Raw genomic sequence first — 14,407 nt, 5'->3', positions numbered from 1 at the left:
GGGCTCATCAGGAGCCAGATCCAGAGGATGAGGAGCAGTCGCAGGGGAAGCAGCAAATCGAGCAGTAGACAGAGTAGCCTCAGGCACAGGCAGAGGTTCATTTGTGTGACTTGGCATCTTTCAAGTCACCAAAGATCAAGAAGCTGAGGTTTGTGCCACTTGGAGAGTGGTTTACTCTGCAGAGTGATAAGGGGGTAAATCCTAGGTTCTTGACTCTTCTGCAGGAGAGTTTTCATATGTTACTTGAGCAAGAAGGTCAATCTGAGCGAGCACAAGACGCTCAACTGGCATTACATATAGTTGGCTGCAGAAGGAGTTGACATGAGACATCACTTTGATGCCTTCCCTGGATTATCAGCTCTGCTCACGGATGTGGATATATATGTTGAGGAGTGTGTCAGAGTTTTCTATACCATAGTTTGGATCTCATAAGAGAGGGACTACATTTAGTTTATGTTTCAAGAACAGTAGTTCAGACACTACAGGACAAACATATTGTCAGCGTTAGGGGTTCAGGCAAGTTCCAGGTACCTTCATGAGGTTGTTCACCCAGATGCTGCACCCCCATGTCGTGCTCTTCTTGAAGGAATCTTTCCGACATATGATGATATCAGGCCTTTGTTTCGGCATCCCTTTGTCCCAGGTTCACCTCATTTGCCAGACATGCTCATAGCTGAGATGAAGAATATTCATATGGCCATGAGACGGAGTTTGTTGACTAGGGTTGGCTATGCAGAGTTGATCACCAGTTTATAGTAATGGCCGATCCTCTCCATCCTCACTCACCAACAGTTTCACATAGTGGATTTGATTCTTTGTGAGATTGAGGATGTGATAGTTGATGTGATGACTATGGTTCGATAGCAGTCGTACGCACATTTCATTTCATATTTGCTTGCTCACTCGATCAGGTATCCTGAGTTCCTCCAGACCTACGAGCAGTCTCCCACTCACTTCGGATAGTATTTACCTACTACTCCTTCAGTCAGACATTGTGGTCAGCGTGCCATGTTTCACGCTCAAGAGCAGATTCCAGTTGATGAACAACAGAGAGCAGCTCCTGAGGACCAGGCCCTAACCGAGGTCGAGGCAGAGTTACATCATGCCATCTTTGACATTAATAGCAACTCAGACTCAGATGATGTGGAGTACTTCCCACCAGTCGCTAGATCTCACGATACCGAGGCAGGAGGATCTTCTCAGGTAGTACCACAACCTTTAGTGCCACAACTTTGAGAACCTAAGATGACACCTTTAGTAGCTACTGCTGCACCACCTCCAGAGTTGACTATCATACTTCAGTAGTTGCAGTAGCAGCAAGCCATTTAGTCTCAGACCCTAGCCATTCAGATCGAGACACATAGAATCATGAGGAGGCTTAGGCAAAGCTTCAGGCAGATCTTGTACGCCAGTAGGAGCAGTAGATGACGCTCATGCAGTCAATGCAGCAGCAGCAGTAGGTTATGTTTGTAGCTCTTCAGTCTGATAGAGAGAACACCGACAAAATGTTCACTTTCATCTCTGGTTGTTTGGGGTCTTTGTTCCAAGCTATAGGCCTTCAGCTGCCAGCTGCACCTTGAGCACCTGCTCCAGCCCCGAGTCCTCTCCCAGACAGTGTTAGCGGTCTTTTGGGTACTCTGGTGTCAGGCTTTTGGCTCTCAGCACTCTTCTCCACCGGAGTCATCTCTCAGCCTGTCGGGACTTCTCAGAGGCTAGTGTTTACTCCGTTGACGACACCTTTGACCACTGGACCTTTCGGTTTTGAGGACTCTCCACATTCGACTGTCCATGTCCAGTAGTAGTCAGTCGAGCCGTCTCTAGCTGTTGCACAACTAGCGTTTGACGAGACAAACTCTACTCTTTGGGCAGTGCATAGTCAGATCGATCAGTAGGTAGCCACCCAGGGTTGCAGTCTGTCAGGACCCCTACCCTGGGTTCCCCTGTACCTCCTGTATGAGTTCCTGGATCAAGTAGCTGATACGCATAAAATTCAATAGAATAGTATCAAAAACATACTTTGAATAAAATAACATAAAATAATTACCTGAACGACACAGTCTGTTGGACAAGGATCCACGGCAGACCAGCCAGACAGAAGAGCCTACAACAGAGCAAAGCGAAATGAACGATTCAACCCAATGCCATAGGCAACTCGGGTGCGGACATAACCTTAGACTTCTTCTGTTTAACTTCATCCGGGTTGAGGTAGATCTCCATCTCAACAATTTGAAAGCGGCAAGATATAGTACCGAAGGTACTCAACAAGTCCTATACTACTTCAAGGGGTTGATAGATGCATAATGGATATTTCAAGGATAAGGCTTTACGGTTTAGTTTTAAGCGTAAATCAGTTTATGCAGGTATTCAATGGTATTATCTACTATTGACCTTTTGAAATAAAGATAACCTGGTAACAAAGCTTTTAAAATAGTTTGAAATAAGGTAACCTGATAATAAAGCTGTTGAAATAGTTTAAAACATGGTAACCTGATAACAAAGCTTTTGAAACAGTTTAAAACAAGGTAACCTGGTAACAAAGCTTTTAAAATAGTTTTAAATCCATAAAACAGTAACAAGTTATATCCAGGGTTTTTTTTGGTCCCGGGAGGGGTTATATCTCACTCCGCAGTCCCTTTTATCACATCTGATGTACTTATAGTACCACATAGTTTAAAAGGGAGAGATTGTAGTATCTAGACCCCTAGGTAAGTGGTAAGTATTTCGGTGATTAATGACAATCGTATCATTGTGACTAACAAGTTTGTTTTGAACGGTATTAAAAGATTTAGTTCACAATGATGATTAGGTATTCTTAGTCCCTAAAGTATTTCTATGGACGATCGAAGGAAATGAATATCAAGATTAAGGATCTTCTAGTTCGAAGTGTCACAAGAAGATGGAGGACACTTAGAGTAGTATATGTTCTATTTCTTAGTCTTTTGATCGTACTATAAAGAGGGGCTAAGAGTAGTAGCTTGACCTAGGTGAGTATAGACATGGTTGATTCACACTTGTAAAATTCTAGTACTAGGTAGTTTAAAGAAGCCCATAGATGAGTTGTCGAGAAGTTAGAACTAAAGAATGATTTAATTGGACGAATTCAGAAAAATTTGCATACGACAGATGGTCCGGCGATCAACAGATTGAACACGCCAGAGTATTTTGACTCAGAAGGGCAATTTCAAGTCAACACGTCGGATGGTCCGACGTTAAGGATAAAGACACCAGAGCATTTTCAAGAGATGTGAATTTTTTGAAGAAGATGAAGTATAACACGCTGAATGGTCCGGCGTAATATCAATGGCTTCTCCGGAGTAATTTTTACAGAGATGGTTCCATCATCTGGTTTTCGTGGTTGTGCTCGCCGGATGGTCCGGCACGTGAACCGGAGGCTTCGCCGGAGCATTCCAAAGCAGTAACGGCTATTGATAGCTGATTTGGGTAGTGTTTCAAAAAGGTACATACCGGATAGTCTAGTGTGTTTGAGCCGGTGTACATCAGACCTTCCGACGTGCACAGAAAGTGTAGGTGATTGGAAAATGGCTAGATTTGGTCTTCTAACCTATATATATGCCCCCTCACTCAGTCTCACTTCAATCTCTTGCAACCCAGAGGAGCCCATACATTTTGCGTGTCATCAAGAAACAAGAGAGAGCACTAGAGTGATTTGTAAAGTCCCTAATTGTAGATTAAGAATATCATTAGTGCTTAGAGAGTAGCAAGTATGTATCTAGCTAAAGTTTAGGCTTGATCTTGGTCAAGTGAAGCTATTGGCTTGTTACTCTTGGTGGTTAGCAACACTAGCCGGTCTTTGGTGATTGGATGTGTCCTGGTGAGCTCTTGGAGATCTTATGGGAGCCTCGGGAAGAGCAATATGTTTGGTTTGGTGCTCACCAATTCGGAGATGGAGAAGTGGTAATCATGAGGGAGCACTTGAATCTTGATGACTCAAGGGGGAGTCATATCCTTGTGGATGCTCCAACGAGGACTATGGAGAGTGCCAACTCCTCGTACCTTGAGAAAAAGTCGATGCCTTTTTGCCCATATCTTACTTTCCCGCATTTAAATTTGAGCATTTACTTTCTTACAAGCTTTTAATTCCATATTTACTTTGTGTTCTAGTTTTCTTATTTTTTTCCCTCTAGTTTGATCGTGTAGTTACATTACCTTTCCTCTAGGTTAAGATTGTTACTTGTTCTAGAATTCGATGGAAGTTATTTTTAATTAGTGCCCAATTTATCCCCTCTTAAGTCATTCGATCCTTTCAGCGGGTGCACCGCTGCTGATGCAGCGCACCACTGTGGCGACGATGCGGCTAGGGAAACTCAACCCTAGTGTCGTCGGGGCGATTTGCATAGTCATCGGGGACGGTGGCTCCGAGATGATATCGACGTGTACGTCGACTTCCAGTGGTTGCAGGGATGGAGTGTTCACAGTCGGTGAGTATGTAAATGGTACGAGGCCATGGATCGGGCAGAAGCCGTATGCGCGTGAAGGGGAGATGTCGCCTGTGTCGACCGTGGTTAGAGTCGAAGATGGGTGGCTCAGGCCGGTGCGGTGCCTGTCAATTGGAGGGCAATGAGACGGGCGCGGGCCATGGCGACCACATCCATAGGGAGCGACGACCATGGTGGCTGTGATCTAGAGGAGCATGGTGGTGACGCCAGGCACCATCTGTGTAAGGGCCACGGCGATGACGACCAAAGTTGGTGCAGCGACAACGTTCCTGGCATAGGACATGAAGAAGTGCAAAAACAATCGAAGATAAGTTCATTTTTGCAATTTCTCACCTTCTCCAATCTTTTTCTTCTGTTGCTTGATCATTCAGTCGAGAGTGTGCATGATAACATGTTTAGAGTGATTGGATTGCAAAAGTGATAGATTACAAACAATGATTCGAACTCCTTTTATTATTGATGATTGTTACATATATATATATATATATATATATATATATATATATATATATATATATATATATATATATATATATATATATATATATATAGGACACCTATTCTATACTCCTAGGAGTATGTACTCCCACATGCAATATACCACCTAAACAAACACTTTATACTCTTTTATCATTTTTAGTATACTCTAATACTAATTCTAAGATACTCCAATATGAGTTGTATGAAAAAAAATTCAATGTTAGCCTTTTATTTTTGCTATATACTCTTTTTTATACATAAAAGAAGTATATACGCAAATTATGATAAAAATCATAGAATTTCATAAAAAATTTCGTGGGATTTGTATTGTAGTATCTTATAATTACTAATGAAGTATGTTTAAAGTGATAAAGAAGTATAACACACGTGTAAAAGTGGTATATGAGAGGTGGGAGTACATACACCCAGGAGTACATACCAGTTTTCCATATATATATATATATATATATACACACACACGTGAGGAGATGTCCGTTCGGAAAAACACCCTCCTAAACAGACATCTATCTAATAAATGGTTATATGCAACCGTTTGGGCAGTTGCTCCTTGAAAAATTGCTCAGTGGTTGTCCGGTCTGGATCACTGACTTCTAATAGGGAGCAAATCCAAAATCATCGTTTTCTGTACGCCCTGCTCCGTGTCGCCGAGCACAGCGTTCTTCCGGCACTTGGCGCAGTTCTCCGACGGCGCCAGGTTCAAGTCCAAGCAGATGCCACCGTTACAGTCGGCGCCAACGTCGTCATCCTTCACCGACGTCGCGTCCCCGGTGCCGAGGGCTTCGGCATCGGCTGCCGCGGTCCGGTGCCGCCGCATGTGCCCACCGAGCGCCTGCCCAACGGCGAACCCGACCCCGCAGACGGGGCACCCGTGCACCCTCGGTCCTGCAACGCACTCGCCCTCCCCCTCGTGCGCCGCCAGCGTCCGGCGCCCAAGGCGTATCCCCGCGCCGTAGGGCCTGGGGCGCCTGTGGCTGGCGCGGTGCCCACCCAGCGCCTGGAACGTCGGGAACCGCCTGCCGCACGTCTTGCACTCGAACTCGCGGCCTCCGCGCTGCACGTCGCCCGCGCCCACGCCGCCGCGCTGCTGCTGCTGCGAGAGGAGCACGAGTAAGCGGGCCGCGTCCACGCCAGTCTCCATCTCCCCGGCTCCCTGCAACGACGATTTGGCGAATCGATATTCAATGGTGCAATGCTGCGGTGTGCACGGCTATATATAGTGTGACACTGCTACTTCAACAACAGCGGCGACACTACGCATGCAGGGATGGACTTCTAGATGTCGGTAAGCTTTTCTACGCCGCGGTCTGAATGGATTAACTGGCTCGGTAAGAAACGCACACGTGGCACTACTAAGCACCAAGCTGCCTTAATTAATTGGCTAACAGCCGGTTGTTGCGAGCTGACGTGCAGGCGTCCGCCGCCGTTCGATCGCCCATGTTTTGCATCCGCGCGACGTCCCGAGCGAGCGAGCGCGCCGGGGTCGTACTCCTGGGTTTGGTATGGTTGAATTTAGTACTCCTGGACCTGAGTAGTTCATTAGCTGGACGCCTGGACCTTGAATTCGTGTCTCAGAACTCGGATTCAGCGAGCGTCACCAAGTTTTGTACGAACTGGATCGAGTCCAATGGTCTCGTAGTCGGCGTTTCTCAGCACAAGCGAATTGCGTTAGTATGGTTAAGCCCCCGGTCTGGACGGGTAAACGTGACATTTGACCAATGTCAGGTTGTACGGGTGCGAGCTAGACCAATGCGAAAATCAGGAGCTTTGGGTTCAGTTGCCAAATAAGGACATGTTTTTGCAAAGTTTCAACTTCAATAATTTATAGAGCTAAGTATCTCTAGCTCTAAAAATGCACAGGGTTAGAGTTGTTGATACATTATGTCGTTTAGATAAGTTATCTTATTTTCACTTTAGAATAAAATATATATTTAAATTATTTTATTTTAGTATATAAATTTTAGATCTCAGAGTCGCTTTTGAGTTCTGAATCCGAGCGAACCGAAGCACAGATCGCTGGATACCACAACCTCCCGATCACGGCTTCAGATCTCGCCGAGTTTGGTGGGCTACGTCAGGGGTGAGCGCTGTGCGAACGAGATCCGTCAGGCTGGCGCCCACGGCCACGAGCCACGGAGGCCGCGGGAAAGCGCAGCCGGCCGGTCGACTAGCTGCCGACGCTTTCTCTGCGCGGGTTTGGTGGTCGCTCAGGTGCTAGGTGGAGGCGGCCATGAAATCGTCGAAACGAGGCCCAACGGGCGCATCGGCCCAGCCTGGTCCGGTTCCGCAAGCACAGCGTAGTCTACTACTACTACCACGGCACGGTGTCCCGTTTCGTTCGCACGGTTTCGCCCTCGTCTGTCTCGCTTCCGTTTTGGTTGGCCTCGCGCTGCGGTGCCGCCGGCGACCTGGTCCGCTGTCTTGCTTCCCCTCAGCCCCCGGTGAACCCACCCGCCTCACAGAATGGTAGGCGACCCAATCTCCAGCCTCCTCCTCCTCCTCCTCCTCCTCTCTTCTTTCTCTCTCGGTTCTACGGCGCGCATCACAGCACTGTCGGTTTCTTGATCTGCCCCGGATCCATCGCGCTCGGCCTGTCGCGCGATGATAGCTTCACGGGGATCCAGTCTTTGAGGCGTGCTATCTCGTTCTCCCCCACTCCGTTACCAGTTTGGGTCAAGGAGGCGGCCGCGATGGGATCCGCGGATGTCGGTGGCCTCAAATTCGTTATTCGTTGACGGTAGGGTTCAACCTTTGTTGCTGCAGGAGACCTGCCCTTCGGTGAAGAACATCCTCTTGCTGGACTCCGAGGGGAAGCGCGTCGCCGTGAAGTACTACAGCGATGATTGGCCCACGCTCTCAGCGAAGCTGGCCTTCGAGAAGTCGGTCTTCGCGAAGACCCAGAAAGCTAATGCTGGAACTGAAGGTAATTTTATATCGGGTTTTCTGATAGAAGGGAGTAGGTAATTTATATCTGATAATGGGTGTTGTTGTGTTAGCGTGCAGTAGTCCAAAGTACGTAATTGTTATTGTCTCACAACGTGAACTCATGGATCTGATATATGTAATTGTTATACTTCATCCTATATATAAACAAAACAAAAAGTAGAGAGTGGATTCTGTATGTGTCGATGCTGGTCTATAATGCTTAATATATGTGATTGCAGATTGCCATAGTCAGTTAATTACTTCAATTGAATGGCTTTCTGCGTTCATGGGGTTCTGTAGTATATCCTGAGAGGCGTAGAGCAATTTATTCTTAGTTGTTAAATTATGTTCTTCTTTTACATTTCTTTTGATCAGCGACCTGTTAATTTATGGTGGCTATGGCATTTTATTGTTCAATAGTATTACTGATTGCTTCTTTCGCACATCTTATATACAAATCATCTACTCATCTATATATCTTCATGTTTCCCCCTCGTATCCTCTGTTATGGGCTCATGGCATTTCAAAATTAACCAAGAACGTGATCTTTTAACCTCGGTTCAAGCACTGATTATACTTCTACCGCATCCACTAATCCAAAAATGGGCTGGGACAATTTCGCATCTGCCTTAGTTTCTTCTTAAACATGTAGTGACTGCCTGAATTTTTCTGTTTGTCTGTTGAAGTATTTCATATTTTTATTTGTTTCTCTTTAACAGCTGAGATTGTAATGTTTGACGGTCAAATTGTTGTGTATAAGTTCATCCAAGACCTGCATTTTTTTGTTACTGGAGGAGAAGACGATAACGAGCTTATTTTAGCATCAGTTCTTCAGGGATTCTCTGATGCTGTTGACCAGCTTCTCAGGTTATGGTCACTCTACATTAGAGTTTATCTTTTCAACCACTGTTTATTCTGTTACATGTTCGTCCATTAATGCTGATTGCATGTGAATGTGTTTCCAATCCTGGTGGTTTCAGAAACATTGTCGACAAAAGAACGGCACTTGAAAATCTGGATCTGATCCTATTGTGTCTTGACGAAATTGTTGATGGAGGGTAAAGCTTTATCTTACTACTTGATGTTATGGCTTCTTGTTCCTTTCATTGTAGTGTACAGTTATTATCATTTCTTCTGAAATCACCTGACTCATCCTAATTTTGTTTTTTTGGGACGGGGCCATGGCACTGAAATTCTATGATGACTTTAATTAAAAAAATGGCCATATTTACAGGATTTATCTGAAAGTTAAGAAATCTTGTTTTCTGTACCCCAAACATGCCTCCTTCAGGGTGGCAGAATTTGACAAGTAAGACAATGGCTTGACTTACTAAGGACATTATCAAAACAAACATCGTGTTCCCTTTGTTTATTTTGAAATGAAAAGAAAAGCTAGAATACAAAGGAGTTGCAGATCTTTGATTTTAAGGAGTTTGGGGACTTTAATCCGTGATCTTAGCTACCACGACTTTGTGCTCTACCACTTGGTGATCACTTTAATGTCTGAAATGTTAAAGTGATTCGATAATTCTGTGTCAAACTTAGAAATCTGAGCAACAGTGCAAATTGTAAGCAGCTTGTAATTAGTTGCTCCATTATATTTAATTTTCTTGAATGGTTACACAGGATTGTACTAGAAACAGAAGGAAGCGTGATAGCTGAAAAGGTGTCAGCTCATGGAATGGAGGGTGGTACATCAATAGCTGAGCAGGTGGGCTGCAGCCACAATGTTTTTCAACTGAATGAAACTGGTTACTTCATCTTACTATCTATCGCTTTCTGCATGCAGACTTTAGTTCAAGCCCTAACGACGGCAAGAGAGCACTTGGCCAAGTCTCTTCTCATGTGATGTTGTGCTTTGCTTTTGGGGCTGAAGATGGAGTATCATCCTATTATTATGTGTCAAGAATAATACATTCTTTTCATTAGTAATGGAGAAAGATAATATGTGAAATCTATGAATGTGTAGAATGATACGTTGCTTCCAACGCTCTCTGGTTCTTCACTTTTGCAAGTCATCGAAGTTTTGTAATATGATTGTTCAAATTTTTTTATTGGTTCAGTTCTTAGTCGTTTCGTTTTACCTTACTGCTGTTTGATAACGGAAAAATAACATGCTTATGGAGATAACGAGGCATGCCCAATCTTCATGAATTAGGGCTGTCTTTAAAATGGTACTAATGTCTCACTGAAACCAACATATCAGAATCCACCAAAAACCACCTTACAATTTTGTATCCATTGTTCTATATTAATGATGCAAAAAGTACAAGAGAAAACTACAAATCTCACGCTTTCTATTCGCCATCACAGGCATGCTGAGACAGGAGGTCTCTCTGCTTAACTGCACTGTCATCTGCAACATTGCTGAATTGCTGCTTGTAGCCATGGTCATGGTTGCCTGTAACCATCTGTTTGCTTGAACTGCCTTCCATGTCGATGATGATGTTGGTGATCAAGCAGCAGACGAAGATGATCCTCGGCAGCCGGTGCTTGTCAGGCCTCCACAGCTCTCCCTGAATAACACGCCATCTCCCCTTGAGCATCGCCAACGCGCTCTGCACCACCATCGTCGCTGCCGTGTGCCGCTTGTTGAATTCCGCTTTGGCCGCCGGGAGACCGTGTCCTTGGTATGGGGTCATCAGCCAGGGAAGGAGAGGGTAGCTTGCATCTCCAACTATGTACTCCCTGACCACTGACCCTCCAGGAAGCATCGCTTGCCCGTCCAGCCTGACGCCTTTCTCGCACAGCCTGTAGAAGCCCGAGGTGCGCAGGATGCATGAATCGTCCAGGCTCCCAGGCCAGCCACTGACAATGTCTCTGAATCTCATGTCGGCATCGACAACGGCCTGCAAGACCATGCTGTTTTTGTTCTCTCTATCCAGCCAGACATTGCTGTTGGGCTGAGCTGAGGAACACATGAGGATATGTGTAGTATCAATGGCACCACAGCAGTTTGGGAGGCCATAAATCTTCTCAAATCTTGCTTTGATGGTTGCCATCTCCTCAGGGCTCGGCCACTTTAGATGACAGATGGCACGCTCCTCCATAGACTCGATGAACCGCCAAGTGATGTTTGATATGGCTGAGTGATTCATGCCAAACCACATTCCTATGTTCTGCAGTGACTCCCCTGATGTCAGCCTCATCAGAGCCACCGCGACCTGATCCTCCACACCTAGGATCGTTTTGTCACCGAACCTGAAGTTTCTGAAACCATATGTCTTCGTTGTCAGATCCTTCTTAACAAGCGAGCAGATGTAGTCAAAGGTCTTTCTTGACATCTTGAGGACAGACTCCATGTTCTGGTGTTCTCTTGGAAAAAAGGATTGTCCTGTGTAGGCAACAAATAGAGGCTGTTGTACTATTGTTACTATGCAAATATGGCGTACATCTGTTACGCATCAGGAAAAAGAAACTCTATCTAAGGAAGGCGAATAATTTGAAAATTTGAGGAAAAGCTTATTTATCAGAAAATGCCAGGCACAACATGCTTTACAATTAGAGCTAAATGCAAGGACAAATGATAATGGCTATGTAACTATTAAGCAATCTAAGAGTAACCAATTATGAGCAATATATAATAGATATGTATCCGGCATTCTCCAGCAAATCAACGGGCAAGGAAGATAAATTGCTTGATCATAAAATACATAGCTAAATAAGTACATGACTCTGAGGATATAATTTCCTTTATTTTCCCCCAAGAACATGCAGGAGATATAATTTGATGTTTTAACCCTCCGCATATTCATTCAACAAAACATTTAAATTTTGAGTTTCAGGCTCATATTTGTAGAGTTCAATGAGGCCATTTAACATCTGAATGACTCAACTAACGCGTGGCATATCTTGTAAATACACTCAAACAATTGATGAGTTTAGCTGTGCAGGGTGTAGGCATTCTCAGCTGCCACTGATTAGTCTAAGCAGTCAGGATAGGATCTGACATCTGTAGAATTGTGGTATCCAAAAAAATTTCTTCGGAAACAAAGAACATTTTTCCAGACAAACTTGTTTTGTTTGCCACAATTGACCTCTGAACTTGTCTAGTCATGCCAAACACTGAGGAGACATTCCAACTAATAGTGCAAGAGGATCGTGAAACTATCAAAATGCATTACAATTCTTTAGTTAAGCTCATTTGTCGAAGATCTATACTCACAATCTACCATGCTCCGAGATACCTGTGTTTGATATCGAATACCGGCAAACTCTCCAAGTACTACGCTAGCGGAAGTACAAGAGAACTTGATCTCTTAATGCTTCTATGAACCACACATATCGATTCCTAAATTACCACTCAAAAAAGTATTACCCAAAGTTCAGCAACAATTTAGATAATGAAATCACCGGTAACAATTATACCACTATTATTTATAACCGACCTTCAATTCCCTAAGATTTTCCCTGTACAGAAGTCGGCCGTCTAATTGGGGGGGCCTTTTTTTTCAGAAAAGGGGTCTAATTGGGGGAACCTATTCGTGAATCATAACAAAACATCTCCTATATTTTCACAAATAGCACAGAAGTTGCGACACAAGTTTGAATAGTAATTTCACTGTTCTAATTCAGTCAGCGGTCCATCAAAATCAAAGAGTAAGGTTCCGGACAGAATTGTTCTCTCTTTCTCCTTTGTCTTTCCTTTCCCCTTTTAGCTTAAGGAACAGAACTGTCCATTTCCGAAAGGAAAAACTTCAGGACATTGTTGTGTAAAACATGATCGCCGCATCGAGAATCCGCATTCTCACAAGACGCAACTGGTTCTGGATTGAATCAATAAAAATTGGGCACAAAACACCTTCACCTATATTCATCTTCTGCTCAAATTGCGGTTGCAGCGGGTTTACAGATCTGGATTCCAGAACATACAGGACCTAACAACAAGAAATGGAAACCGGATGCTCAATTCCCAAAACATGCTCCACTGAACGGATGCTACCGAAGCCACGCGCAATCGCGGCAGCAGCCACGATCTCAAGCTCAATCCACGACGCACCATTCCAATGTTTCATGCCCCGTGTGCATCGGCACCCTCAAAACCCATCTCGTGCAATCAACCGATTAAGCTACACATCCACGCTCACAAACTGCGATTCTAACTCCCTTCAGATCCACCCACGAACTGTCTCAATCTCTGGGGGCTCACACGCATTACCCGGAACTAGATACGTTTCTACCATGCCATGGTGATCAAGCTCGCAACGAAAGAAGCAAGGAGGCGCACATGGTTAAACCTTAAAGAGCACAGCGATGCAGGCAAGGAGGGAGAGGAGATGCGACCTGCAACCCTGCGAAAGAAGACGTCCCACCAATCGCTGCCGTCCGGCAGCGGTGTCAGCTGCAGCCCTGGAGACGGCGCCGGCACGGCCTTCTCCGCCCGCTTCCTCTTCTTGGCGCCCCTCACAGGCGCCATGGACGCCGAGGAGATCAAGGAAAGCGCCCGGAGGACTCCAAGACTAAAGGTGCTGAGATGTTGCGCCCCTGAAATATGAAGTGTTTTTGAGGACTAGTCTCTTTTCGTGTTATGAAGCACTTGCCGCAAAAGCATGCAAGGAGCTTCTGCTGTCCCGTGGGCTGTGGGCTTGTGTGCTCCTGCATTATGTGTGTGTGTGTGTTTTTGAGATAATCCTGCATTGTGTGGAGCATGAGACAGTGCAGGCAGAGAGCTCTTTTATTTTTATATTTTGAAAATAAAAAAATTGCAAGACTATATGTTGTTTGAAAAAATTGTAAAAATAGACCACCGTCGCCTTTACAACGGGCGATAGGTTTTAAAAAATAAAGATATCGCCTTTTCGGCAGGCGACATGTTAAAAAAAATTACATTCCATTGCTCTCGAAATTCAAAATACTATAAAATATAGTCATGAAAAATTCTATAAAATATAGTCATGAAAAATTCTGAAAAATATATTATAGAGAATATTATAATCTATCTCTCCAAAAAATTTAGCTTAAATAATTACTTTTACAATGAAAAACAAAAAAGATAAATTTTATTATACATAGTCTGATGTGAACAATGAAAATTGTCTTTTTTATTTATCATTGTACAGATCATATTTTTGTTTTAAAGTTTTTGAGAGTAAGACCATAATATTTTTGTTTTCATAATTTTTCATGACTATTTCGATAGTGTTTTGAATTTTAAGAGCAATAGAGCGTAATGATTTTTTTTTTATTTTTTAACCTGTCGTCTGTTGGAAAAGAGACATCTTTATTTTTTTTAAACCTATCGCCTGTTAGAAGGGTGACAAGTGTCTATCGTCCTTTGTTGTTTTTCCAACGGACGACAGTAGCTTATTTTTACAATTTTTCAAATGGACGTTTAGTTTTGCAATTTTTTATTTTCGAAATATAAAAATAAAAAATACATATGCAGATGTAGACCCGAGCATGGGCGGGGCCGGGCCGGTCTGGCCTTGTATCGGACTGGGCCAAGGAAAAGCCTGATTTGTCTTGGGTCTCCAAGTCCGCCCAAAACATTATGCTAGGCCTGCAACACTTTTACGCTGTAAAATAAA

General features: G+C 44.1%; 3 protein-coding genes across 3 annotated transcripts; 1 reads left to right on the top strand and 2 right to left on the bottom strand.

Moving 5' to 3' along the window:
- Positions 1–5,534: 5,534 nt before the first annotated feature.
- On the bottom strand, positions 5,535–6,216 carry LOC133928119 (zinc finger protein ZAT12-like). The gene is made up of 2 exons (XM_062374387.1): positions 6,199–6,216; positions 5,535–6,150 (listed from the first exon to the last, which is right to left on the bottom strand). Exons 1-2 carry the CDS (start codon positions 6,214–6,216, stop codon positions 5,539–5,541), a joined length of 630 nt encoding a protein of 209 aa, XP_062230371.1. The 3' UTR covers positions 5,535–5,538.
- Positions 6,217–7,265: 1,049 nt separating this feature from the next.
- Positions 7,266–9,949, top strand: LOC133929032 (coatomer subunit zeta-1). Its single transcript, XM_062375609.1, has 6 exons — positions 7,266–7,421; positions 7,719–7,878; positions 8,600–8,747; positions 8,861–8,938; positions 9,507–9,591; positions 9,670–9,949. Exons 1-6 carry the CDS (start codon positions 7,419–7,421, stop codon positions 9,727–9,729), a joined length of 534 nt encoding a protein of 177 aa, XP_062231593.1. The 5' UTR covers positions 7,266–7,418; the 3' UTR covers positions 9,730–9,949.
- Positions 9,950–10,041: 92 nt separating this feature from the next.
- On the bottom strand, positions 10,042–13,409 carry LOC133929031 (protein ALP1-like). Its single transcript, XM_062375608.1, has 2 exons — positions 13,164–13,409; positions 10,042–11,214 (listed from the first exon to the last, which is right to left on the bottom strand). The coding sequence occupies exons 1-2, from the start codon at positions 13,294–13,296 to the stop codon at positions 10,178–10,180; spliced, it is 1,170 nt and encodes a 389-aa protein (XP_062231592.1). The 5' UTR covers positions 13,297–13,409; the 3' UTR covers positions 10,042–10,177.
- Positions 13,410–14,407: the final 998 nt, after the last annotated feature.

Source organism: Phragmites australis, chromosome 9 (genome assembly GCF_958298935.1).
Source record: "Phragmites australis chromosome 9, lpPhrAust1.1, whole genome shotgun sequence".
In the NCBI taxonomy this organism is placed as follows: domain Eukaryota; kingdom Viridiplantae; phylum Streptophyta; class Magnoliopsida; order Poales; family Poaceae; genus Phragmites; species Phragmites australis.
Note: the sequence above shows the minus strand (reverse complement) of the source record. Positions and strands in the feature narration are given on the sequence as shown.